Genomic DNA, 26664 nt, shown 5'->3' with positions numbered 1-26664 from the left:
GAATTACTGTACAAGAGCCATTTACTGTGTATGAAGACAATCGATCGGCAATTAGTATGGCTAATAGTTTAGCTGTAAAAACAAGATCATAACATACTGACATCAGGTATCTAAATGTTAGACTGTGTACAAAATAATATGACAAAGTTAGAATATTGTACAAGTGAAAACAATATTGCAGATCAATTACAAAGGTTCAAAGTGCTATTAAGCATAAAGAATGTTGTGAAAATTATTACCTGAAAACGTAAAGTGTTATATATTGACCACCCAAAGGGGAGAATGTTAGTACACTGTACATAACAGTTGGATTGGCAATATATAAACAAACTAACAATGAATGTTTGTTTGCATTGAAGTACTGTAGTTTAAGAGGTAGTGTTGCAAATTGCCATAAGAGGGAGCCAGAAAGCCTGATTCTCTCCCTTTGCTCTCTATTCTTTCTGCTGATTCCCTGTGACTGATGTAGTAAGCTCTGTGTTAGTTTGATGGATTTGTAAGCTGTAATGTATGTCTGATATATAAGACAAAGATAGGATTGTAATATTATTATTGTATTGAGAGATATTGACTGTTTAACTTGACTGTACTATTTCTAAAAGTAAACACTATTTTATACACTTTAATGTATCTAGTTTGTATGACTGAATCATTACTCATATCTCTTGAATATCTGCTGGAATTCCACGTTTCCTTTGTGCATTTACATTCTTGACAACTCGGGGGTCACTCTGCACACTCCTTAACTGTGTTGACTCAAACACTTTATTTATTTATTTATTTATTTATACACAATACATATTGAAGAGAATAGACATAAAGTATATTATATATAAAGAAAAAGATAGAAGAAAAGATATAAAAATAGAGGAGAAGATATATGAAAGGAAGAAAAGATATATGATATATAAGATAAGGAGAGACAATTGGACAGGGGACGAAAGGCACACTAGTGCACTTATGTACACCCCTTACTGACCTCTTAGGAACCTGGAGAGGTCAATCGTGGATAGCTTAAGGGAGAAATGTTGGGGGTTAGGGGTTGACACTACTGAGTCCGGTAATGAGTTCCACACTTCGACAACTCGATTGCTAAAGTCATATTTTTTACAGTCAAGTTTGGAGCAATTAATATTAAATTTGAATCTGTTGCGTGCTCTTGTGTTGTTGTGGTTGAAGCTGAAGTAGTCATTGACAGGCAGGACGTTGCAGCATATGATCTTGTGTGCAATACTTAAATCATGTTTTAAGCATTGTAGTTCTAAGCTTTCTAGATCCAGGCTTGTTAGTCTATTTTCATAGGGTATTCTGTTTCTAGAGGAGTGAAGGGCTCTTCTGGTGAAGTATCTTTGGACGTTTTCGAGAGTGTTGAGGTCCATGGGTTCCAGACAGATGAGCTGTATTCAAGGATGGATCTGGCAAAAGTTTTGTAGGCTCTAGTGAGTGTGAGATTGCCAGAGCAGAAGCTACGTAGGACCAGGTTAACAACTCTAGAAGCCTTTTTGACGATATTGTTGCAATGGGCTTTAGCACTTAGGTCATTTGATATTAGTATTCCAAGGTCTTTTACTGAGTGGGGGTTGGCTGTGAGATTTTGTTTATTCAATTTATATATGAGGTTTGGATTCTTTTTGCCGATCTAGAGGGTAGAGCATTTGTTGGTTGATATTTGAAGTTGCCAGGTGTTAGACCAATCTGAGACAAAGTCAAGGTCCGTGTTTGTCCGTGGTGTTGAAAAGTTTTACATCGTCGGCAAAAAGAACACAGTTGCTTGTGATATGATCGCAGAGGTCGTTGATGTAGAGAATGAAAAGAGTAGGACCTAGTACGCTGCCCTGGGGAATGCCACTTTTAACAGGGACGGGGTGGAAATGGCATTTCCAATTTTGACAACTTGTTGCCTATTTGACAGGAATGCAGTAATTCAGCTGTGGAGGAATCCTGAGATGTAATAGGATTTGAGTTTTAGGAATAGTTTGTCGTGGACCACTGAGTCGAAGGCTTTGCAAAAATCAATATAAATTGCATCAATGGATTTTCCTTGATCTAGGTGGGTAGTCCATATGTTTTTGCAGTGAAGTAGTTGTAGGTTGCAGGATAATTTCTTTCTGAATCCAAATTGTTTGTTAGAGAGTAGGTTATTAGATTCTAAGTAAAGGGTGATTGATTGATTGATTTATAATTGATTCCATGATTTTACATGAGACCCAGCATAGTGATATTGATCTGTAGTTGTCAACGAGAGAAGGGTCTCCTTTTTTGAAGATGGGGATGACTACTGCTTTTGACCATAGCTTGGGGAGTGTGCTGGTCCTGAAGGATTTTTGGAAGATAATGCTTAGAGGTTCAGCTATAGCAGAAGAAAGCTTTTTTAGGAAGTATGCACAAAGACTATCTGGTCCGACTAATAGGGAAGGTTTGAGGTCACGGATTGCTTTTTTAATGCGGTCTACAGTGAAGTCGATTTGGACTAGGTGGTTGAGAGAGTTTGAGGTGCAATTTGCAAAGATGTGGGATGAGCCATTACTGTTAACAAAGACAGAGCCAAAGAAAGAGTTGAAGAGGTTAGCTTTGGATGCATCATCATGGTATTCTTTGTTGTTGGGTCCTATGAGAGGTGGAATAGGTCTAGAGTCATTGAGTTTGTTGTTGACGAAGTTGTAGAAGGCTCGGTTAGATTTGGTGCGAAGGAGGTTTTCCTCTTGTTTGCTGTGATAGTTGAAACATTCTGCTTTTATTTGTTGGCATATGCTTTTACATCGGCTTTTGAAGTTGGTTACTTGGCCTTTTTTGCTTTTATGCCAGAGAGATCTTTGTTTGGTTTGTAGTTTCTTTGTCGAGACAGGTAAGTTATTTTTTCTTTTACATCTGGATGACATGAGTGGTACATGTAGTCTGATAAGTCTTTTAATTTGGAGTAAGAACGTGTTGTAGAGATCATCAATGGTGTTGCAGTTAGAGAACCAAGATTGCCAGTTAAGAATTGAGAGATTGGCATCAATGAGTTCATAGTTGGCTTTCCTAAAATTGTACTTAGGTGTCATGTTATTCAGGTGAGTGTTAGGATGGTGTAGATTGAGGTTGAAGTTAATCATACTGTGATTGCTGTTGGAGAAGGGTTCTTTTATATGCAGTCCATAGATAGCGCTTTTGCTATTACAGAATATGAGGTCAAGACAGCTGTTGAGTCTGGTATTGTTTGATACTAATTGTTCAAGTCCCAAGCTGGTGATGGCATTGTAAAGGGCAGTATGTATAGGTTCTGTGGAACATTCGTTTAGGGTCCAATTGATGTGTGGTAGGTTGAGTTCACCAAGGAAGATAATGGGATAGGGGCAGGAGATTGGCCACGTTAGTAGGGAGGTTAATTTTGTTGCATGAGTAATGTCGTAATTTGGAGCTCTGTAGCAAAGTAGGAAGCGGAGTGTAGTATTGAGGGAAAGATAACATATTAAGGTTTTAGAAAGGATAAGATCATGTGCAACTTGGATGTTTTTTAGATTGAGTGAATTTTTATAGAATATAGCTACACCACCTCCTCTGCAGGATTCACGGTGAGACCGGAAAACAAGGTAGTTACTTGGTGTGATGATGGAGTCGGGATAGGATGTATTCAGCCATGTTTCACAAACAAAGATTATGTCAAATATGTTGGTGTCAAGTAGTGGGAGGAATTCAGACAACTTGTTGATTATACTTCTTGCATTGATTAGTTTACATTTGAGATTGAATTTGTGTTCAGGAATGAAATTGGATTGAGTTGAATTGAAATTGGATTGAATTGAGGTAGTAAGGGGCGCGCTTTCCAATAAACACTGTTTATTGCTAAACAATATTTTAGAGGATTAAAATTGTTGTTACTATTGGGATATTTGAATGTTGTTTCTAACATGCTTAATCAGAATTTAATGCTTTTGTCTTTAAAGAATGTATACTTGCTAATTATAATTTTATTGTGTATAAATTGTAAGCTCATTCATTTTTTAAAGGTTTTGATAGAGGGAAAGATGATGCTTCACAGAATAAAGATGATTCTTCACAATCAATGACAAAAAGTAAGGTAAGTACAATTACTGTATGTATCTTTACCCTACCAATTAGATGTATTTATTTCTTTATGGCATTAATTACAGCATGTGAGGCATTTACTTGTCTATACATATACAGTGGGGGGGGGGGAGTATTTAGTCAGACAACAATTGGCCTGTAATTGACACCACAGGTAGACCTCAACTGTGAAAGACAATATGAGAAAAGACATCAAGAAAATCATGTTGTCTGATTTTTAACAAAATTATTTGCAAATTATGGTGGAAAATAAGTATTTGGTCAATAACAAAAGTCCATATCAATACTTGTATTATATATCCTTCGTTGGCAATGACAGAGGTCAAACATTTTCATTAAGTCCTCATAAGGTTGGTACACACTGTTGCTGGTCTGTTGGCCCATTCCTCCATGCAGATCTCCTCAAGGGCAGTGATGTTTTGGGGCTGTCGTGGGCAACACAGACTTTCAACTCCCTCTAAAGGTTTCCTATAGGGTTGAGATCTGGAGACTGATTAGGCCACTCCAGGACCTTGAAATGTTTCTTACAAAGCCACTCCTTTGTTGCCCTGGTGGTGTGCTTGGGATCATTGTCATGCTCAAAGACCCAGCCATATTTCATCTTCAGTGCCCTTGTTGATGGAAGGAGATTTGCACTCAAAATCTCAAAATACATGGCCCCATTTATTTTTCCAGATACATGGATCAGTTGCCCTGGCCCCTTTGCAGAGAAACAGCCCCAAAGCATGATGTTGCCACCTCTATCCTTCATAGTAGGTATGGTGTTCTTTGGATGCAACTCAGCATTCTTTCTCCTCCAAACACAAGTTGTGTTTCTACGAAACAGTTCAAGTTTGGATTCATCTGACCATATGACATTCTCCCACCTACTCTTCTGGATCATCCAAATGCACTCTAGCAAACCTCAGACGGACCCAGACGTATTGGCTTAAGCAGGGGGACACATCTGCAACTGCAGGATCTGAACTTCTGGCGGCATAGTATGTTACTGATGGTAGCCGTTGTTACATTGGTCCCAGCTCTCTGTAGGTCCCGTATGGTTCTGGGATTTTTGCTCACTGTTCTTGTGATCATTTTGACCCCACGGGGTAAAACCTTGCATGGAACCCCAGATCGGGGAAGATTATCAGTGGTCTTGTATGTCTTCCATTTTCTAATTATTGCTCCCACAGTTGATTCATTCACACCAAGCTGCTTGCCTATTGAAGATTCAGTCTTCCCAATTTGGTGCAGGGCTACAATATTGTTTCTGGTGGCCTTCAACAGCTCTTTTGGACTTCACCAAAAGTCTGACCAAAAGTTTGTAGTGTGACTGTTTGAGGTTGTGGATAGGTGTCTTTTATAATGATAACAAGTTCAAACAAGTGCCATCACTACAGGTAATGAGTGGAGTACAGAGGAGCCTCTTAAAGAAGAAGCTACAGGTCTGTGAGAGCCAGAAATCTAGCTTGTTTGTAGGTGACCAAATACTTATTTTCCACCATTATTTGTAAATAAATTCATTAAAAATCTGACTATGATTTTCTGGATGTGTTTTCTCATGTTGTCTCTCATAGTTGAGGTCTACCTATGATGTCAAATACAGGCCTCTCTCGTCTTTTTAAGTGGGAGAACTTGCACAATTGGTGTCTGACTAAATACTCTTTCCCCCCAGTGTATCTGTCTTGGTCTTTATTCAGGGATCAAAAAAGGCAGATACAGGATACAAAAAGAAATTAATATTTATATTTATTTTGAATTATTTGTACACTGCTTTGTAATGAAATCATATGGTAATTTATTAATTAAAATATTTCCCTTTTCTCAAATCAATGGATTCTCTGTCTTCATTTACACAGAGAAACTGTTCCCAAGTATACCATTATAAAGGTCCCTCTTGAGTAGAAAGAGCCAAGAAGTAAACAAGATGTTTATGAAACAAATGGAAGGAATAACAGTACTAGATAAAGGGAGAAAGAAAGGGTTGGAGGAAAACATGATGAAGAAAAGTGGAAGGGATGTTGTATCTAACCAGGAAAAGAATTAAAAGGAAAAGGACAATGGAATTATTAAATTCAAAAATAGCATATTCTTATTCAGAGAATTAATTAGACCTTTTTCATTTCTTTTTATGTGCAGAGAGTATTTGCAGAAAGACTGGGGTGAGGGAGATTTGGTACTACAGTGGGACATTTTCATAGCTTTCTTGTGTAATTTGTATTTTCAGTCAGAATCTAAGATATATAATGGATCAGAAAAGGACATGTCTGCTTCTTCTCCCACCACCAAACTCACAAAGAAGGAGTCCCTTAAGGTGAGTTATTTTCAGGGATCAGAATACCCAAATCTTCATATTGCATCTGCCCCAATTAGTTGTAGATTTGGAACCTCTACTCTGATGCTTCAGCAAATATTTATTTGTTTGCATCCCGCCTTTATTATTTTTAACTCAAAGCAACAAACATATCTGACACACCTTCCTCCTCCTATTCTCCCTTCAACAACCACCCTGTGAGGTTAGCTGGGCTGAAAGAAAATGACCTGTCCAAATTTGCCCAGCTGACTTTCATGGCTTTTTCCTCTTGTGGCTTAACCACTAAACCAAACTGGTTCTCACATAATTATGTCACATAAAAGTTGTGCAACATATTCTTAACCATTTTTTTCATTAGATAAAGCTGTATCGAATCAAATATCAAATATTTATTATAGTCAAGGACCAATAGAATTAAAAATACTTAAGTGTATCAAATTCAAAAATGTTACAATAAAATAATAACAAATAAAATCTATGTTAAAATCTTAATTTGGCAGCCTATTTCTTAACTGCACACAAACAGGAGTGCGACTGAAAATGTTATGAAATATTAATCCTTAGGTTGTGAACGCCTATAGTTACTAGATACTAAAATACAACAAGATGATAATATCAAAATATTTGGTGCATTATTATTTATAAAAAGTGATTATGATTGATTTATTCATCAAGCTCGGATTAATCTTTAGTGCTGCTGTGCAGAATCTAGTTACCTGGCACCGTGACTACATTCCATTCATCTTCAAGCAACCGCTGAAGATAAATGATATCAGAACAGCCAGGGATATCCAGTAATTACAGGGAAAATACATTTTGCTCAAATGTCTCTATAAAAGGAGTGGTGAAGAAGGGCATGTCCAGAGTTTTCCATCTTTCCAGAATCACTGGACAGAATCTGTTACATTTTCCATCAAGAAACAGTTGAGGGGAATACATAACATCATGCAAGTGAAAAGACTTTTCAATGATTCATTATCTCTAACTAGCTATGGTAACTGTCAGAGGTGGCAGTATATCTAATATAATCTGGAGTCAGAAACAGTGGACTTTTCTCTGTCCACTTGCTTCACTATATCCTCTGTCCTTTGTCTCAGGGTTTGTTTTGCTTGGTTGTTGTCCAATTGAGGATGGAGAAAATCTAGTTGAGCAAGTTTGAACTCAACAGCCTTAATCCCTAAAGAGGAGAATTTATCTTGGGGGATTAATGGTAGAAGATCTTAAGGAAAGAAATTAAGTTTAGCCAATATTTAAAGAAACTGCAGCTTCAACCTTTTATCAATTCTGTCCTCCAAGTGTAGGAGTGCTTTTAAAGCACAAACAATGAGGCATCTGGAGAATTGCTCTAATAAATTTGGTGTCAGGCTGTAGCCAGAATGCTTAGAGCATTGGTTCTAATGCCACGACCCCTTAATATGGTTCCTCATGTTGTGGTGACCCCCAACCATAAGTCTAGCACCAATTCTCCCAACAGAGCTTTAAGTTGATTGGCAGGAAGGTCAGGGGGATGCCCTCACTGTAAACGCCTAATTGGTCGAATTGTAAAAATATGTTCCAAGGTGCCAGAATAGAAGCTTTAGTTCCTAACACCATGGGAAATTTGTCTTTTCCTATGGTCTTAGGCGACCCCTGTGAAATGATTGTTTGACTCCCAAAGGGGTCCTGACCCCCAGGTTGAGAACCACTGGCTTAGAGGTTTAGGCCTGCCACATTATGCTATGTTCTTTGGGAATGTTTCTTGCTGTGGGAAGAAGGGAGAGGCAGTTGCATGAGGAGTTAAAGAGAGACAAAATAAATTCCTTTTAGAGTTTCAAGGTCATCTTTTGTCAGCACTGGGCTGGAAGAAGATGGGCGTGTACAGTCTTGGTAGCAGAAGATTGAGGGTCCATGTGACGAATCTGTGGGACAGGAAAATGAACTGTAACTTGCAACAATACTAGTTTTATTTATTAGATTAAACCTGTTAGATCTGCTGTCTGAAGTAATATCAGATATTACTCTTTCACCTTAGGAGGGCCACAGACAACGTTGGTCTCACTTATTCTCTTAAGGAAAAAAAATATGGTTACTTGCCAATTTAGCCATAGAAACCTATAGTTTTAAAAAAACTAAATTTACGACAAACATTCCATTTTCACTCATGGATATTACTAAACACCACAGGTGATTAGACTATTATGTGTTAAGAATATAAAGTAATTCATCCTCTTTTTACAGTTGTAGAAACATTTATAAGTTTTTTGCTTACGTACAATCACATACAGTTGAAGACGATTGTTTTTCTTTGAATTTTGACTTTTTATTTAAATTTTAAAAGATTTTTAGAAATATTTTAGAGTGCTTACTTTTGTAATCAAATTGCTAGAATCATGTTGGAGGTTAGATTTCATAATTCAGAAAGGGATATCCTCTTATAAAAAAGAGTACCGGTAAATAAGTGGGATAACAACACAGTTAAGTGGAACCAGCAGTAAACTGGTAGGGGCTATTGAAGGGGCAATCCTCAAACTTATAGAAGGTACTACAGAGAAATTGTGTTAAATTCAAATATACTTAAATGGGTATGTTCTTATAGATTCCTGATAAATGTGTAATCTAGGTAAACCTATATGCTTATATAAGCAATTTGAAAGCATATAGATTTCTCACCTTGGACTAACCATAATTTAGAGCAGGGGTCTCCAACCTTGGTAACTTTAAGACTTGTGGACTTCAACTCACAGAATTCCTCAGCCAACAGCTCATTTAATCAGATACAATGGAATATTGATGGAATATTAATCTCCAGAAAGCTGGCTGAAGAATTCCTGGACTTGAAGTCCACAAGTCACCAAGGTTGGAGACCCCAGCTTTAGAGTTCATGTAAATTGACTATGTATTGTTCAAAAGCTGTAAACCTATCTGAAAATTAAAACCATGTATTCTTTTATGTGAAATTGCCTGAAAAAAGTTCTTTTGTTAGACTTTTAAAAAAAATGACACCTCCCCCCCCCCCCCCCCTATTTTAACTATTTTTAGCTGGACATTGATTTTTATTTTCAAACTGACTGGATTCACTAATTTCTTTCCATTTATTTGCTTTCTTTTTTCATTTCTTATTCACTCTTTACAGGTTCAAAAGAAAAATTACAGGGAAGAAAAGAAAAGGGCTACAAAAGAATTACTTAGCACTATCACAGACCCATCAGTCATTGTTATGGCTGATTGGCTGAAGGTGAGAAATTGAGATAAATAAAAAGCTGTAATTGCTGAATGTTTAATCTATAAGAAAACAAAAGAATTAAAATTGTATTTAACTGCTACTGTTTACTACTATTAGGGAATATATTAATTGTATCCCAGAGGTTTTAATATTCAATACATAGAAACCCAGGGAGAGATTTAGTTTGCTTTAACATGGTTGCCATAGTTACAGCAAATCTACAGTGATTAATTGTGTTGATAATCTGTTAAGTATTATACTAACAGAAAGATATTCTCCTTAATAACAAGCATCTGAAATATCATTGATGTACTGAAATTTAAAAATAGTTTCCTTATCTTTCTTTTTCTTGTTTCCTTTTCTTGTTTACCTGTCATAGTGTAACATTATGGTTTTCAGTGACTAAAAATCAGTGATGCTGTCAGATTTACCATCTTCAGCCTACTCTGCTTTGCTGGCATCCTGCCATAAAATATGGTGGAGGGGGGAGAGATTGGGAGTTAGGATGGGGGAATGACAGAGTGACAAAAACCAGAAATGTCAGTCCAAAATAGACTGGCTGATCAAGGGTAGAGCTGTGAGAAAAAGAATGCGAAACTCCACCAAAAAAGTGCTAAACCTCAAAGCCATTCCCAAAACATCTAATTCAACAATAATTGGGCACTGACTGGCCAAGGGGGAAGGCCAGGGAAAAGGGGGAAATGCAGGCTTTGTGTGGGAATATTCAGACCCAGCTTTGCTTGTGCTGTAATGGTTTTGGTAAAAGTAAAGTTTTCAATTCAAAAAACGAAGTCAAGGGTCTTTCTTTTCTAAATGCTCAAACCTAACAGATGGCATGAATAAATAAGAAGATTATGAAGGGAATATGGGGATCAGATAATCCAAGCTGTTTAGTATTAATGCTTTTTTCATATCATAAAAATATTAATATATAAAATAATAATTAATAGTAGTCAATTACATATAAATAAAATAAATAAATACATAAATATTTAATCTGGGATATTACTATTCAAAATATAATTTTCTACATAGATTAAAATAAAAAAGTGTTTACACTTCTTCCCTACTCTTTGTTCGGATCACTCAGGGCACAATTTTATTTCTACAGCAGTACTCAGAGTAAGAAAGAGAGATTTGCTTAGGACAATTGTTCAAGATTTACCAAATATCTGAACTAGGAAAGAAAAACATAGACAATTGCAAAGCAAAGTAAATGGGAAGGAAAAGAAGAACACACACTGTTTAATGTTTATATTTAAATTCATTGGAGAGGAAGGGAGTACAAATAAGTAAACAGGCACCCAGTGGTAAATACACATTGAAAGGAATGTGCTGCCCCCACAGTTGTGAGTCACCAGTCAATTATGAAGCAAATGCTTTCATGTTGTTACTGAATTCTTAATTTCAGGAAGAGTTTGTTAATTAGTAGTTAGCACTTATTAGGGAGCTCCAGAGCTAGTTCTGGGTTTTTTTCCTTCTGTACATGCACAGAATCTGAGTTTCCAGCACTGTGCATGTGTTGCCTTCTTGTTTTTGGCTTTTTTATGTTGCTGCAGGTTCTTTTCTTCATGCCCACGCACCACGGGACGAAAAGAACCAGCAGCAACATAAATTAGAACCCACCTCTGGGAAGCTGCATAAAGAAAAGCTGCTGTATGAATTTAATATAATTATATAATAATATAATTAATTATATTATAATTTAATATAATGTAGTATCTGAGCGTAGCTTTATAAGCATTGTTCCTAGAATTTAAAACAATTTTATAATTCTGAACTTGTTATATATTTTCTAAAATCATATTTTTATCTGAGAGTAAAAGACTGAAAAATATTAGAAATAATAATAAAAAAATATCTTATTCTTTTTCCCCTTTTCTTTTTTCTGGGAAGATTCGTGGTACTTTGAAAAGTTGGACCAAACTTTGGTGCGTGTTGAAACCAGGAGTATTGCTAATTTATAAAACACCTAAAAATGGCCAGTGGGTGGGAACTGTACTTCTGAATGCTTGTGAACTCATTGAGCGGCCTTCAAAAAAGGATGGATTCTGTTTCAAACTTTTCCATCCTTTGGAACAATCTATCTGGGCTGTTAAGGTAAGTGAGCGTAATGGACTTGGTGAAGATTATTAATGGAGTAGGTGTCAACAGAATGTTTTGTCATATTATTATTTTTATTATTTATTAGACTTCTATGCTGCCCAATCCCGAAGGACTCAGGGCGGCTCATAACAGTGTAAAAATTACAAAGGCAGTAAAAAGAAGTAAAATATAACCACTAAACTATAAAATCTTAATTAAAAACCATAGTCCCATTAACATGCATACATAACATTCATATAAATGGCCATGATAGTTGTTAAATTCATGGGCCCCAGGCCTGCTGGCAAAGCCAGGTCTTAGTGGCCTTACGAAAAACCAACAGGGTGAGAGCAGTACCGACCTTGGGGAGGAGTTAGGTTCATAGAGCTGGGGCAACAACAGAGAAGGCCCTCCCGCATGCTTGGTCAATGGGACCGGGAGGAGGCCAACTCTGTGTGTTCTTATAGGTCCCTGCGAGGTATGTGGCAGGAGATGGTCCCATAAATAATAAATATTAAAACTCTCTGCATCATTAATTAATTCAAAATGCTTTTCAGTTGTCATAGATGGGTCCAAAATAATATTTATTTTATAAAATTGTCTGATCAGCATAAAACTCTAAAGTTCAGCTGCTCAGTTGCTTTGAATAGTTAATGAAGATTAAAAAGGAAGATCTTTTTTTGGGTGGGGGCGTAATTTTTTTTCTCCTCTCCATCATAAAACATACAATACAAAATATGTTCTCTTTTTAGTACAATAAAAGGCGATTTGATTAGTACATCATGTATAATCACAAAAAAATCTTAAATCAAATTTAATGTTGGTATCAATTGTTTTGTTGCCAGGTTTCTAATTTTGTCATCCAGATTAATCAATTGTCTTCTAAATTATTTCACCATTAATGTTCCCTCCCATATTTAAAAAACACCAATGTCTCTAAAATCTTCAATATTAAGCCCTCCTCCCCTACTTATATATTTTTCTAAAAAGCTAAAAACCCTTATATAACCAACTATTATTAAAACTAACAAGCACAAAAAAAAAAAAAGAACAAGCAAATTTAAAATCTGTCCCATCTCTCTTGATGATCAATATATCTTATAACCATTATTACTACTTATCAGTATATCATTTTATATCTCATTAATAAATGTCATTTATGATACTCATACAGACCAAACAACTTTCAAATCTTTCCCATTTCTCTTAATAATCAGTATATCTCATAGCCATTATTAATACTTATCATTATATCATTTTATACCTCACTAAAAATTCATTTATAATACTCATACAAATCAATTTATATATGTTTAACAAATTTACTAATCTCAATAGCACTACCAATACTTAATACAAATTCCAAACAATTTCTAAAAATTGCTATAGAAAAGAAAAAATCCCAACTATTTATCCCTTTTCAAAGTGCTGGTCTCCTTTTTTAAATCAAAAGCTTTCTGTTTAAAGCTAATAGCTTTCTTTCTTGTCTTTTTGTACCACCATTTTATTCCCTTTCCCTTCTTTTTGCCTCTTCCCCTCTTCAAGTAACCAATCTTTAACAATCTCTGCCTTCCCTTTTTCTTAATTTCTTCCATCATCTGCCAAATCCCATGCTTCTGCTCACATCTTTTGTTTTTTTATTAGTGCTTATACCAATATACTCATAATTAAACGTGACCATAGCCCATTCATTAACCAGACCATTTTAAAGTTTTAAGTCTTTAAGTTCATTTATTCTTTTACCCCCATCAGTTTCCCTAGAGTATCCTTGATTGGAATTAAAGCTTCCACACAGTCCAAAATAATCTGTCCAGATTCAATTTTAACATTGTTTCCATCTCTATGAGTTCCACCATCTATTGGTCTAATTCTGTAACATTTTCTTCTCCATCTCTGTATTTAGTGACTTTGTTGCCACATTCACTATAAGTCTCCTTTGAGTCCACAGCTTCCTGTAGGTTTCTACTAGTTTCAGTTGTAGATTCAATATGATCACATTGAATATTTCCATTCTTGCATATAAGAATATAATTGAACAAATCCTTTATCTCCTGCGTTTCCATCTTTTCAATATCTGCCAAAGTAACTATTCCAGCTGTCTAAAAAACAAATTTTACAACAACTTAACATATCGTCATCTGCAGGAGTCATATTATTCTTTTTGTTATAAAATGGTTTTGTCTTTCTCTTTTTTTCAGAGTTCGTTCAAAGTTCAAATTCAAAAAGCACAATATCTTCTTTAGAAACATAAAAGACTGACGGCAGAAAAATACCTCATGGTCCATCTAGTCTGCCCTTATACTATTTCCTGTATTTTATCTTAGGATGGATATATGCGCCTTCTGCCACACGAATCCCAGTGTCCAATCAAGTCCCACAGAGTTGGCCTTCTCAGGGTCCCATCGACTAAACAATGCCGTTTGGTGGGACCCAGGGGAAGAGCCTTCTCTGTGGCGGCCCCGGCCCTCTGGAATCAACTCCCCCCGGAGATTCAAACTGCCCCTACTCTTCCCGCCTTCAACAAGGTGTTGAAGACCTATCTATGTCGCCAGGCATGGGGGGAATAACTATTTTGTTCCCCTAGCACCACCTGTAATATATGAGAATGGTATGATTGTGTAGTAATGAATGTTTTATAATATTTAGGGGTTTTAAATTGCTTTTAACTTATATTGGATTTGTACTTTGTATATTGTATTGCTGTTGTGAGCTGCCCCGAGTCTTCGTAGAGGGGTGGCATTCAAATCTAATTAAACTAAACTAAACTAAACTAAACATTACATCATTGCTAAACCATAGCGGTTTCTTCTTCCTTTTACCTTTAGTTATTTGCCTTACATACAGTCCAGTGGCTTTTAAGATGGCCTTTTTTAATACAGTCCACTGGGTGCTTGCTCCTGCCATTTTATCCCTCCCCTTTAATTCATTATTTAAATATTCCCCCATTACATTAAAACTTATTTTTCTGAAATCCAATACTTTGGTTGAGGTATAGGATTGCTCACAATCAGTTTTTACATCAAACCACAAACATAGATGGTCACTGCAACCTAAATTTTCTCCTACCTTAACCTCTGAAATCCAATTCCCATTCGTAAAAACTAAATCTAGAATATTCTCCCCTCTAGCCGGTGTCTTAACCAGCTGTGCCAGAGCTGCTCCTGTAAAAGCCTCTACTATATTTTTCTTTTGCATGTAAGGGCACTGGGGATATTCCAGTCAACATCAGGCATGTTGAAATCACCCATAACCACAATATCTCCCTTTACTGCCATTTGGGTAATTTCATCCACCATCTTGTTGTCATATTCCTCAGATTGCCCTGGAGGCCTATAGATCACCCCAATCTTTCATTCCTGTTTTTATCACATATTACATATCAACACTAGTTTCTTTCTTAAAGGCCACATCTGGTCCAACAGTCCACAAATCAGCAAAATTCAGCTCACTTCTTACAGAACAAATTCTCCACCAGCAGATGACATCGCTACTTAAAATAAGTGCCTTTTTTTCTTTACTTTAGGTCCAAGAAAAGATCTTAAGCTTCTTGTTTTAATTCTTTCTTTTTTTAATCCAAATTATAAATCCAAAGAAGAAATAATCCAACAACCTGGGTTTTAGCTATAGCTTTCTGAACCATTTCAGTAATAGTTGAATACTTCCGATGTTAATTAGCTGCTTCCCCTCTCTTATATTTATCTTTACTGCATAAATCCAAAAGGACAGTTCTTTAGAAAATTCTTGTCTCTAGCACAATAGCTCACTATGTCTTATGTACTCTTTTTCACTTCAACCTCCAGCACAAAACTTACAGTTCTTTTCTTTCTGGATGATTTCCAGCTTTCATTTGAACTCTTTCTGACACGTAGCTGCCCGCTGCTAATGTGACTGAAGCTGCATCACTCAGCTGCCATTGGAGACTCCGTGGGGTATGCCGACCCCAAAACATATTGCCTGCCAAGTCCCCTTCTTCACCTCCCTTTCAGTGAGACTCTGGGCTGATTCAAAAAAATCAGCACCCCTGATTGACAGGGATTTGGAGGTTCCCCCGCAGGAGTGCAGGAAACTCCGTCTCGCAGCAGCAGTTGGCCCTAAAAAGGAAGATCTAACTCTTTTTTTCCCCACAATAAAATGTTAGAAAAGGAAGATCTAACTTTTTACTATCGATGGCAGGCAGACACTTATTAGCATTTTTTATTTCTATTAATTTATTACAGTATTCCAATTATGGCAAATCATAGATTTTAATAGTGTAAAACTTCCAGTGTTAAACTGTTTATCATTGCTTTATTAAATTTCTATCAGACAAGTTACTAATATTACATTGCATCTGATTTTGGAAAACAAAATTTCCTCTTTCTGCTTATTGGACAATAAAAAGTAGAATTGTCTTTTGCATCTATGGCTTCTTTGCATCCATATTTATTTGGGTTCAGGTCTCTGTAAATGCAAATTCCCTTTTGCTAATTCTGTTATGATTGAGCTGCTTCTCAATTTCTATGGGGAAATAAGCATTCAGATGGAGTTGTCCTTGCAGTTCTTTCCATCAGCTTGTTTATTTAAAAGTATTATTGCTAATATATTCTACTTATTTTTCATCCAAAACTCAATGGGCAATATAGAGTTTCTTAAAGCCACTATGTTAAGAAGGAAGATATTTTTAAATGTTTACATTTTGCTTTTGGAGGTGCAGTAAATGGGAAATTAAAGACAAAATACTCTCAACTGAGCTTAAGTCTTGATGACTATATCCACGTGTTTGGTTTTTTTAGCAGCATAGAATAAATATTGCAATTTACTATAAGTTGTGATATCTATGTTTAGTCAGCAGTCACAAATGCAGTTTTTAATTTGAATATAATTTGTTTAGCATTTGAATAACATACAAGGTTTACTTGTACTGCCATCTGGTGAACTAGGAAAAGGACACTTACAAGACCTAACGAAAAGTTATGTCTTCATTAGCTACTGCTTGCTGATAAAATATTTTTTAAAAGCAGATAATTTATGAATAGATTGAATGCACGTTGACCTAAAATACAATCAAATTAATGTTGTTTTGTATTTTAAGGGCCCTAAAGGTGAAGCTGTTGGCTCTATAACACAGCCATTACCTAGTAGTTACTTAATCATTCGAGCAGCTTCGGAATCAGATGGTAAGCATTTATTTTGTCTCTCATGAACAATTTTTTATTTGAGATTATTTGAGCCAAGTGCCATTGAGAATAGAATTCTAAATGTGTATGTTTTATGAACATTGTTTTACGTATTCTTAAGTGATATGTTTTATTTCAAATGGAGAAGCAAGTGAATCATTTTTAATTCCAACAAATTACTAGAATTGAGGGATGATAAAAGTAACATATCAGGTCAGTACAGTGGCACCTCTACCTAAGAACGCCTCTACTTATGAACATTTCTAGATAAGAACTGGGTGTTCAAGTTTTTTTTTTGCCTCTTCTCAAGAACCATTTTCTACTAAAAACCCGAGCCTCCGAAACTGTAACCAGAAAAGGCATGGAGAAGCCTCTGTGGGGCCTCTCTAGGAATCTCCTGGGAGGAAACAGGGCCTCCACCCTCCCTGTGGTTTTCCCCATTGCACACATCATTTGCTTTTACATTGATTCCTACGGGAAAAATTGCTTCTTCTTACAAACTTTTCAACTTTTAAGAACCTGGTCATGGAATGAATTAAGTTCGTAAGTAGAGGTACCACTGTATTTGTATCCTTGTTTTGGAGTACTGTATAAGCTAATTAGATCTATAGCACATAAGCACAATTCTTCTTAACACAAGAACGTTGTTAGGAAATTGGATATATATGGCTTTTCCCCCCTAAAGCCATACTTTGTTTTATTTAACTTCACTTTATTGTGCTTTTCACGTATTACTGTATTTTTTGGAGTATAAAACACACCTTTTTCCTCCCAAAAAGAGGTTAAAATTTGGGAGTGTTTTATACTCTGAATGTAGCTTTTTGGGAAGCTTTTTTTTTCCAGCCCTAACTAGATGCTAACGATCTTCCCATACCTTGCAGATTCTTATATTGTTACTCTCTGCAAAGAATGTTTTCCAAGCCCTAAGTCTTTGCAGATTTTTTCCCCATTGCTCTAACTTGCTCCAAATGTTTCTTTCCAACCCTCACCAGGTGCTAACAATGTTCCCAGCTCTTACTGGCTTGCAAGCTTTTTCATTGTTACTCTCTCCGAATAAGGGTGTTTTTTTTAAAGCCCTAACCAGGGGATAAAATAATATGCTGAAGCTGACCAGATTAAGGTCGCTAGCCAGATGAATATCTGGTAAGCAGATTCTTTTCTCTATTTTCCTCCCCAAAAACTAAGGTGCGTCTTATACTCCAATGCGTTTTATATCAGAAAAATACGGTACTTCTTCCTAGTATTCCTGCACTATGGCAGGGTCCCCTTGCACTTTGTAGATAATATATTATCTACAAAGGGCAAGCGGACCTGCCATATATATAAATATACTCCATCAGCAAAAAGATTATGACCAACTGAAGACTCAGTTTATGATCAGCACTTTTTAGCAATAAAGTAGTTATTAAAATAAAGTATACATATAGATATGGATATAATTTTATAACACACTTCAGTATAGTATAAATATAAATTGTATATGCACTGAAAAAAAATTATGACTAACTTTTTATTGCAATATTGGCATTATTGTGGTGGTCTGGAACAGCAGTGGTAATATCGCTGAGGTATGCCTCTGCATTGAACAGTTCTTATTAGGAATTTTTTTAATATCCTACCAAAGTTTGCTTCCTTCTCATTTAAACCCATTGTTTCTTTTCCCCATCTTTTAGTCCAATTCTGCCCATCTTCTTCTACCTGACAGTCTTCAGATACTTGAAAACTAATATCATGTCCCCCTCTGGTCTTTTCTTCTATAAGTTAAGCATATCCCAACACCTCTGGCAATTCCTCATTACTTTTTTACTTTAGAGTCTATTATCATCTTGATTTACTCCATTTTATAGTAGTCTTACTAAAATGAAGAACTAGAATTAGAAACAAAGTTTATTCTGACCAATCACAATAGAAAAGAATTAGTATTTTCTCTCCATTTGACATTATACTTCAGTTAATGCAATCCAGGATTGCTTTTGGGTTGTTTTAAGCTGTATTACAGAATTGGTTCATAAGCAACATGATCCATCAAGACATCTATTCCTTCTCCCTGCCCACCCACCCCCGCATGAATTCTATATTCATGGCTTTGATATTTCCTAGGATAACGCATTTGTCTCTGTGGAAATTCAATTTCCTAGTTTTTGCTCTATGTTCAGTTTTTTAGATCTTTGAGAATATTGATGTGATTGCAGTCATCCTGTTTCTGCTGTCTGCAAACTTGATAATTCTACTTTCTAACCATGTAAATCATTTATAAATATTTTGAATTGCATAGGGTATAGAATAGAGCAGTGTTTTTCAACTAGTGTGCCACGGCACACTAGTGTGCCATGAGACATGGTCAGGTGTGCCATGGGGAAATTAAACATGGGTCCCCAAACTACGGCCTGAGTGCCAGATACGGCCCGCGGAGGCCATTTATCCGGCTCACCACCAGCTGCCTCCATCCAAACATAAACATTCCCCCTCACAATCCCTCCAGCTATCAGCAACAGGAAGAGTGGAGGCAGAGGGAACGCTCACTGACCAATCACCTTCTAGGATTCATCCTGACCACTGTCAATGAACCAGTAGCAGGCCGCTTCTCATCCACACCCAGGAAGGTCCCTGCTTGGGCTGCCGCACACTTGTCATTGTGTGGCTGCGGCAAGTAGTTGAAGCTGCTACTCCTCCCCATGGTCCAGATTTCTAATCCTGGTCAGGACTGAAGGTAAATGTTGCCACCACTAGATGAAGCCTCAGCCTCAGCTAGTTATGTCTATCCTGATGGTGCATATAGATTATTAACTATATGTATAATATGTACTGTGTTAGAGTATCATTTTGTGTCATTTTGGTTGGTGTTGTGCCCCAGGATTTTGTAAATGTAAAAAATATGTCGCGGCTCAAAAAAGGTTGAAAATCACTGGAATAGAGTTACTTGAGATTTCTCCAACTTGATGGGGGATCATTGACTTTAGATGCATGTTCTGCTTAAGGTCACTTTAGGAAGAATACTAAAGCAAAGTAGGAGTTATTCTGCCCTCTCTTTGTCACATATTACTGTCCTACTATGCTCTCCAAGAAGTAAGCCCATCTTTACATTTTCCTTCATTTTACTACTGACATGGTCAGAAAAACCACTTTTTGTTGTTTTAGCTTTTCTTGCAAGTTGATTCTTGATTCTTTTATATAGCCTTATAGGAATTTGCTTGTAAATTATTTGCTGGTAAATTGCCTTAATGTTATATATCCATCTTTCTTTTTTCCCCCTAATTCATTATTTTATTGAAACATTAAATCTCTGTTTTCCGCTTCAATTATAATCTCAATTTTAATATATTTTTAAAATATATATTTGAAAGAACAAACAAAGAAAATAATTTAAAAAACACCAATTTATGCATATGTTCCTTTTAATGTTTAGCTTCATGGAAAAAAATCTACATACCCACAATGATGTCCTAACCATTACCATCCTTTCTCCCGTTTCCAGAATATTGGGCAATTGTACTGATTTTTTAAACATTTCCAGTTTTTCAGTGCTAACTTTGACTTGAGGATTTATCTCTATGGGATACTACCTACTATTTACTTAAAGCTTGCTGAAATTGGAGCTTGTAAAATATAATGTGCATATATGATTATGTTAATTTTTGTAAAACACACAGAGGTAAGAATGAGTTGCTGATTCAGTCTAACTCGAATTTGTACGTAATTCGAGCAAACAAAAAGTCTCTTCTAGTACTAAAAAGCTTTAATCAATGTTATACATCAGTGTAGGATGTACACCAACTTTTGGATTGGCAGCCTGGTGCCTGCAGGAAGAGGGGAGTGTGCATAGCTTTAATTGTATGAGTGGCAGGCACGTGTGCCCCCCACTTGCGCAAGTGGAGCTGCGTGCACACATGCCAACCCACCATTCACGAAGTCTGGTTGCAAATAGGCCACCACCCTGTAGTGGGCTGTGCGTCACAGGTTTGGTACCCCTGTTATACATAAAACTGACAAATACTTGAAATGCAAATTCCCCTGTTGTGCTTTCCCTGTTTTGAATATTATACCTTAAAACATATTTATCTTTAGGTAGATGTTGGATGGATGCATTGGAGCTAGCTTTAAAGTGTTCAAGTTTGCTCAAACGTACAATGATTAGAGAAGGTAAAGAACATGAACTGAATTTAGCAGATAGTACACATGTTTCATTCTATGGCCTGCTGCGTGCAAACAACGTTCACAGCACTGAAAGTTTCCCGTAAGTCCATAATGTTTGTTTGTTTATTAAAACATAGCTTGCCCTTCACAATTCATAGGAATTATCTTTTAAGAGTAGAGGTTTTGTATTGGGGACTTTTTTTTTTGAATTTCCAAATTAGATTTTTGTTATAAAAATCACACAAGAAATCATTTTAGCCCTACTCCAAGGGTAATTTTTCATCTATTTCTGTGTCATAATATTTTCTATTATTTACTATACTTTAAGTATAGAATCCACATTTTAGAATGACATGGTTATTGCCCCTTTTCTTAAGTTGTCAGTGGTAGAGAAATATTGGTGTTACATTAAATCATATTCTCATATATGAGGTTTATATGATTTCTCTATCCCCCATTCCAGAGCTGAAGGTGGGATATTATTTTTAGTCAGTTTAAATCCTGTGGAATATTTTTACTTATATTGATCAATAAGAGGCAATATGTGACCAGTTTTACTTTATCCATGACTCATCCAAATAATATCTGATGAATCTCAAATAAGGATAAAAACAGTAATGGTTCTCAGTATAAGTAGCTATTTAATTTATACCACTGTGATTTCCAAAGCAATATTTTATTTTCTATCCTATGCTGATAACCTATAATTTTATAGTTATTCTGTAGTAAAGCTATAGCTTTTTATCTATACTTACCGTGTTTCCCCGACAGTAAGACAGTGTCTTACTTTCTTTTTACCCCCAAAAGCCCCACTACATCTTACTTTCAGGGTATGTCTTACATTGGAAAAAAATTGAAAGGGTCGCGTTCCCGAAGGCATCTCCCCAGAGTCCAGAAGGACAGCCGTGGGATAGGAGCCTCGTGAGCCCTTTTCCAAGTTCAACCTCAGGGCTCCCAGCGGCGTGCACTCGTGGAGCCGCAGACGCGTGTCGGGGAAGCATGTGTCTGGAGGGGAGGAGCCGCTCTGCGCAGTTGGGCAGCCTCACCTGCCTGCCGGAAAGGAGGCGGGCGAAGGAGGGCGCAGCTCCGGCCGCTCGCCTCGGAGCCGGTCGGCCTCGCTGGCCGCTTGCAGCCGAGCCTCGGCAGGACTCGGTTGCTGGGACGAGCGCCTTCGCTGCAAGCCACCGCCCGCTCGGCTCGCTTCGGACCAGCGCCGTCCTTCGCTTTGCCAAGCCGGGGAAGAGGCGGTGGCGCCGCGGTGAGGCGAAGGCGAGGGGCGCGCGGGGAGCTTGGAAGCAACGTCATCGGGCTCCCTCCCCCGGCAATACCCCCGTGTTTTCCCGAAAGTAAGACATATGTCTTACTTTCGGGGTACGGCTTATATTAGCCGACCCCCCTGAAGCCCCCGATACGTCTTACAATTGGGGGTGTCTTACTATCGGGGAAACAGGGTATTTCTTTATTCTTCCCAGTAAGTCCTAACTCGGACACTTGCATTGTGCCAAATACATATCTTCCATGATGGAAGAGAAAACAGAATAGGCACCAAGAGTTGATTGAATGAGAATGGAGGGGTTCCTCTACCTGAAATCTGCCCATGTGGCTCTTGGAGAATTTGAAGTAGCCTTAAAACCAAGATCAAGGAAAAAGCCTGGTGCTGATATTGTAGAAAAATTTGGTGATAGCCAAATAAATTGTTCCATAGGTAGCCAGAGGTAAGGTGCAGTATTTTATGTTGGATTCTATAAACCAACTAATTCTACTAGTGAAGTACTTCACCTATTACTTCCAACCTACTGCAGATTCTCTATGCTGAAGGATCTCAATTCCTTGGGCATATAGTCTGAATAGAATGGGAATTGACAAACATGTTCTTACTACAAGCCAACATGTATTTGAAACATACAAAGGACAGTTTCTTAGATATGTTTTTGGCCTTCAAGCAATTAATATATGATCTGAGGTAGAAGACAATATTATTCTTTTGTCATAGTCAGATCACTCATACTCACCTTCTGTTAATCTCTGCATGGTAGATGCCATAAGATTAAATTGAGTACTTTCCCTGCAGTCAGGTGAGTATCAACATTAGGCACGAATCATGTTCTAGAATATAAAGGAAATAAAAGCATGGTTACTTACTGGTAATTTTTGGAGAATCTATGAGACTAGAGGATGGGAAGGAGAAATAAAAAGAATCCTTGGGTACTTCAGTGTGGACTACTCCAGAATTCAGCTTGCTTCTGAATTTTTCTTCAGTTTTTGTGTGTTTTCTAGAGTCTTGAATGGGGTGGAATGAAACGACCATTAATGTTATATCTGTGATCTTGTTCCATCCTGAAAGACCAATAATAAATCAGAAAATTATGCTCAGTTCTAGGCTCTTGCTAGAACGGCAGGTACTAATGTGATCATCAAAACTGGGCTGCCATTGTGATCTGTTGGGCAAGAAAGCACAACAGACTACTGCAATTGAATCTATAAGGGGCTTTCTTTGAAAATAATTTGGAAGCTACAGCTGGAATGGAATATCTCCCTAAGTGTTGATTGATACGAACCAGTTTAGCAGTCTATGCTAAGAAATTGTGTTGATGGCCACTAGGTTTTCAGTTCTATCTCAAAGTATATAAAGCCTGTATAGTTTGGATCCTTGCTAGCTTCAGGACCATCATCTTTAGTTGAAATTTGTCTGACAACTACATGTCAGCTTAGAGGGAGAACTACAGGTCCCTAAGCATAGAAATCCAGGGACAGGGGCCTGGAGGATGACATTCTCAGTAGCAGCTGTAGCAGCATGCCCCTTATTAAAATGGTGCTGTTCTACAGAGCCTTTGATGTGGAGAGTTGTATTAAATGAAAAATAATAGTAGGTTTTAAGTCAGGATTTTGGTTGTAAGTCTATAACAACCTGCATAGAATCTTGCAAATAAATGACATAAAATAAATGAATGAATGAATAGTATACAGCTTTGGCCATCAAAATGTTGCACAGCTACAATATAAACTAAGACTACAGCTTTTAATGCTATGGTATCTTTCCATGGTAGAGCGATGGTTAGAACTGGAGGCATTGTAAAGTAATTTAATTGTTCCCTATAGATTCCAGAAAATAATTCTAGGAATTTGTCTTATGGCATCCCTGCTTCAAGTTTATTAGAGGGTTTTTTTTTAGCTTAACATTATTTTTTCTTGTTTCTTGTCTTTTAAATTATTTTTATTTTGATAAACTTGGAGTGAAAATGAAGGGTAGATTAAAACTATGATAAACACTTCAAAAATTAAGGTGAATAAATATGACTCAGGGTATATAAATAATTCATTCTTGTTTTGCAAATAAGTTGTCAACAGGAAACAAATTTGGCCTATATTCAATCTGTATCAGCTCTTTATTTCAGTCTGGACAATAGTTGTGATGATTGGTTAAGTTAACTTTTGTGTCACAATGCAAGTACTTTCCAGTCATTTCACCTGCTTGTATCATTCAGTTCAAAGAGAAATTATCACAGTGGTTTCTTTAAATACCCTGTTATTTCTATATAATACTTGTATGTTCACTAATATTAATGTTTTTAGGAAGAAATTATTTTGTTCACTAATTGTTAAACTAGGGGCATTTCTAGGTAATTACCTGTATATACTGCATATAAAATGTAACGGTGTTTTTAATACCTGAAACTGAGAGTATGAATTGTTTTCCCAAATCCTGAATAAATTCACTCTCTGAGGTAGGGTGAATATCTAAGAAAGAAAATCATATTCGATTGCATTTATGCAGTAGTTTTTGCATTCTTTAGTATATTTATATGTTCAACTAAATAGAATGCTGTAAGATGCTGTTTAAAATAGTGATAAAGATATAAATGAGAATAGGAAATAATATGAATTAAGTTCAGGTATTCTTGTAATCAAATTGAATACATTTCATTGAATTGTAAGTCCTAATGATTTTACTGTGCTTCAATTTTCCCAATAAAATTAATTTGAATGAAAAGTGCTTACATTTAATTTCATTGACATTCAATGATATTTTCTGAACAAATAGTTCAGTAAACAATTTTCAGGTAAACAAAACTTTAGTAAAGTAACAAATTAACTAAATGTATTGTTATTTACTATATAAAACATTAACATGTTTCTTTTTAATAGGTTAAATGACAGTGAAATTGAAAGACATCATTTTAAAGATTCAGATATGTACTCTGATAAATCAGATAGAGAAAATGACCATGATCGTGATGAGTCAGATAATGATGGTTTGGTAGAAAGTGACACAGATACATCAGAGAGACAGGATGATTCATATATTGATCCTGAACCTGATCACGTAAAGGAAACAATTTACATAGAAGAAGACAGTGAAGAACTGGGGGAGGTAACAAGTTATATTTTTACTTTACAATATTTGAATTGTGAAATGGCTTGGTTCCCTTTTGTTTTTTTATCTACTATTGCTGCATAGTATGCTCATTTTAGAACTTCTGGTAAAACTGATAGAATTAAATTAATATGAATATAAAGAGATAGTAAAATATGTTTTATCATTGTTATGTTACACTGTGGATTGATATCACCTTCAAAATTTGGCTTTATATAGAATTTCTATTTCAATGTTATGAAGCCTAACTTACTGCAAGTTACAGTTAATCTGTTAATTGATTTATATTTTATTGGTCATGATTCATGCTACGCATTTTATCTTAAGTTCAGTCATTGTTAGTTCCTTTACATATATTTCTCTCTGTATATATATTTCTGGTTTTTCTTCAGTTACTGTCTTAGATTGATCTTCATTCATTCTCTCCCCCTCCCCTCTCTTTTTTTTCTCTCTCTCCTTCCCTCCCCCTCTCCCTCCCTTAACTTATTTTTTAAAATAATAAAGGCAGGATATAAATAATAAATGTTATGATATGGCTGTTACATCCCATATTTTCTTACTATGCATTGTTTTACATGCTACATTATTAACCACAATCAACTGTAGGGCCAGAATGCTGTATGGTGACACACTTTATTTGTTTCTTCAATATTAAAGTCACATGGATTTGCATATCATCTTTTTTTCATCTGAAGTTTCATATTTAGAAAATGGATGGATAAGAAACTATTGGAAAAATATGGGTTTGCAGGGATGAAGAATCTTTGAATCCAGGAGGGGGCGTGGCCAGTGTTGCAGCGCTTCGGGTGTCTCCCATGTTTTGTGGGAAACCCCGAATCTCAGCTGTTTGGAGACCTGGAGGGGGGGGCTTGCAAACCACAGTGGGAGCCAGCACCAGCCTCTTGGCCAGCAGCTATGAAAGACAACTCTGTCGCCATTAGCTGGGACGGCCATGATCGGAACGATTGAAATGGAGAGATTATGGATTGCCTGGGTGATAAGATCTAAGCATTTGTGCTGGAGAGAGGTGAAGAAGTGCTGAAATTGGATAAGTGTACAGCCAATTTAATAACCAAAGAAGAAATTTAAAATTCAAAAGGAGACAAAGGAGACTCTAAAATGGAGTGAGCAGCTATCTAGCAATTGGAAATACCATAGAGCAGTGGTTCTCAACCTAGGGGTCGGGACCCCTTTGGGGGTCGAATGACCATTTCACAGGGGTCGCCTAAGACCCTGGGAAAAGACAAATTTCCCACAGTGTTAGAAACTAAAGCTTCTATTCTGGCACCTTGGAACATATTTTTACAATCTGACCAATCAGGCGTTTACATTGGGGGTGTCCCTCTGACCT

The 26664-nt window shown here is 36.6% G+C and overlaps 1 protein-coding gene across 4 annotated transcripts in view; it reads left to right on the top strand.

Annotated features, from left to right (window-relative positions):
* The window catches only part of OSBPL8 (oxysterol binding protein like 8), a 135400-nt gene that overhangs the window by 63374 nt on the left and 45362 nt on the right, over positions 1 to 26664 (top strand). For all 4 annotated transcript variants that reach the window (XM_070755749.1, XM_070755750.1, XM_070755748.1 and 1 more), the window contains 7 exons: positions 3990 to 4060; positions 6275 to 6361; positions 9474 to 9575; positions 11460 to 11663; positions 16720 to 16804; positions 20870 to 21038; positions 25085 to 25310. In XM_070755749.1, coding sequence (XP_070611850.1) covers positions 3990 to 4060; positions 6275 to 6361; positions 9474 to 9575; positions 11460 to 11663; positions 16720 to 16804; positions 20870 to 21038; positions 25085 to 25310 — 944 coding nt within the window. The remainder of the gene's footprint in view (positions 1 to 3989; positions 4061 to 6274; positions 6362 to 9473; positions 9576 to 11459; positions 11664 to 16719; positions 16805 to 20869; positions 21039 to 25084; positions 25311 to 26664) is intronic.

Source organism: Erythrolamprus reginae, chromosome 6 (genome assembly GCF_031021105.1).
Source record: "Erythrolamprus reginae isolate rEryReg1 chromosome 6, rEryReg1.hap1, whole genome shotgun sequence".
NCBI classification, from domain to species: domain Eukaryota; kingdom Metazoa; phylum Chordata; class Lepidosauria; order Squamata; family Dipsadidae; genus Erythrolamprus; species Erythrolamprus reginae.
Note: the sequence above shows the minus strand (reverse complement) of the source record. Positions and strands in the feature narration are given on the sequence as shown.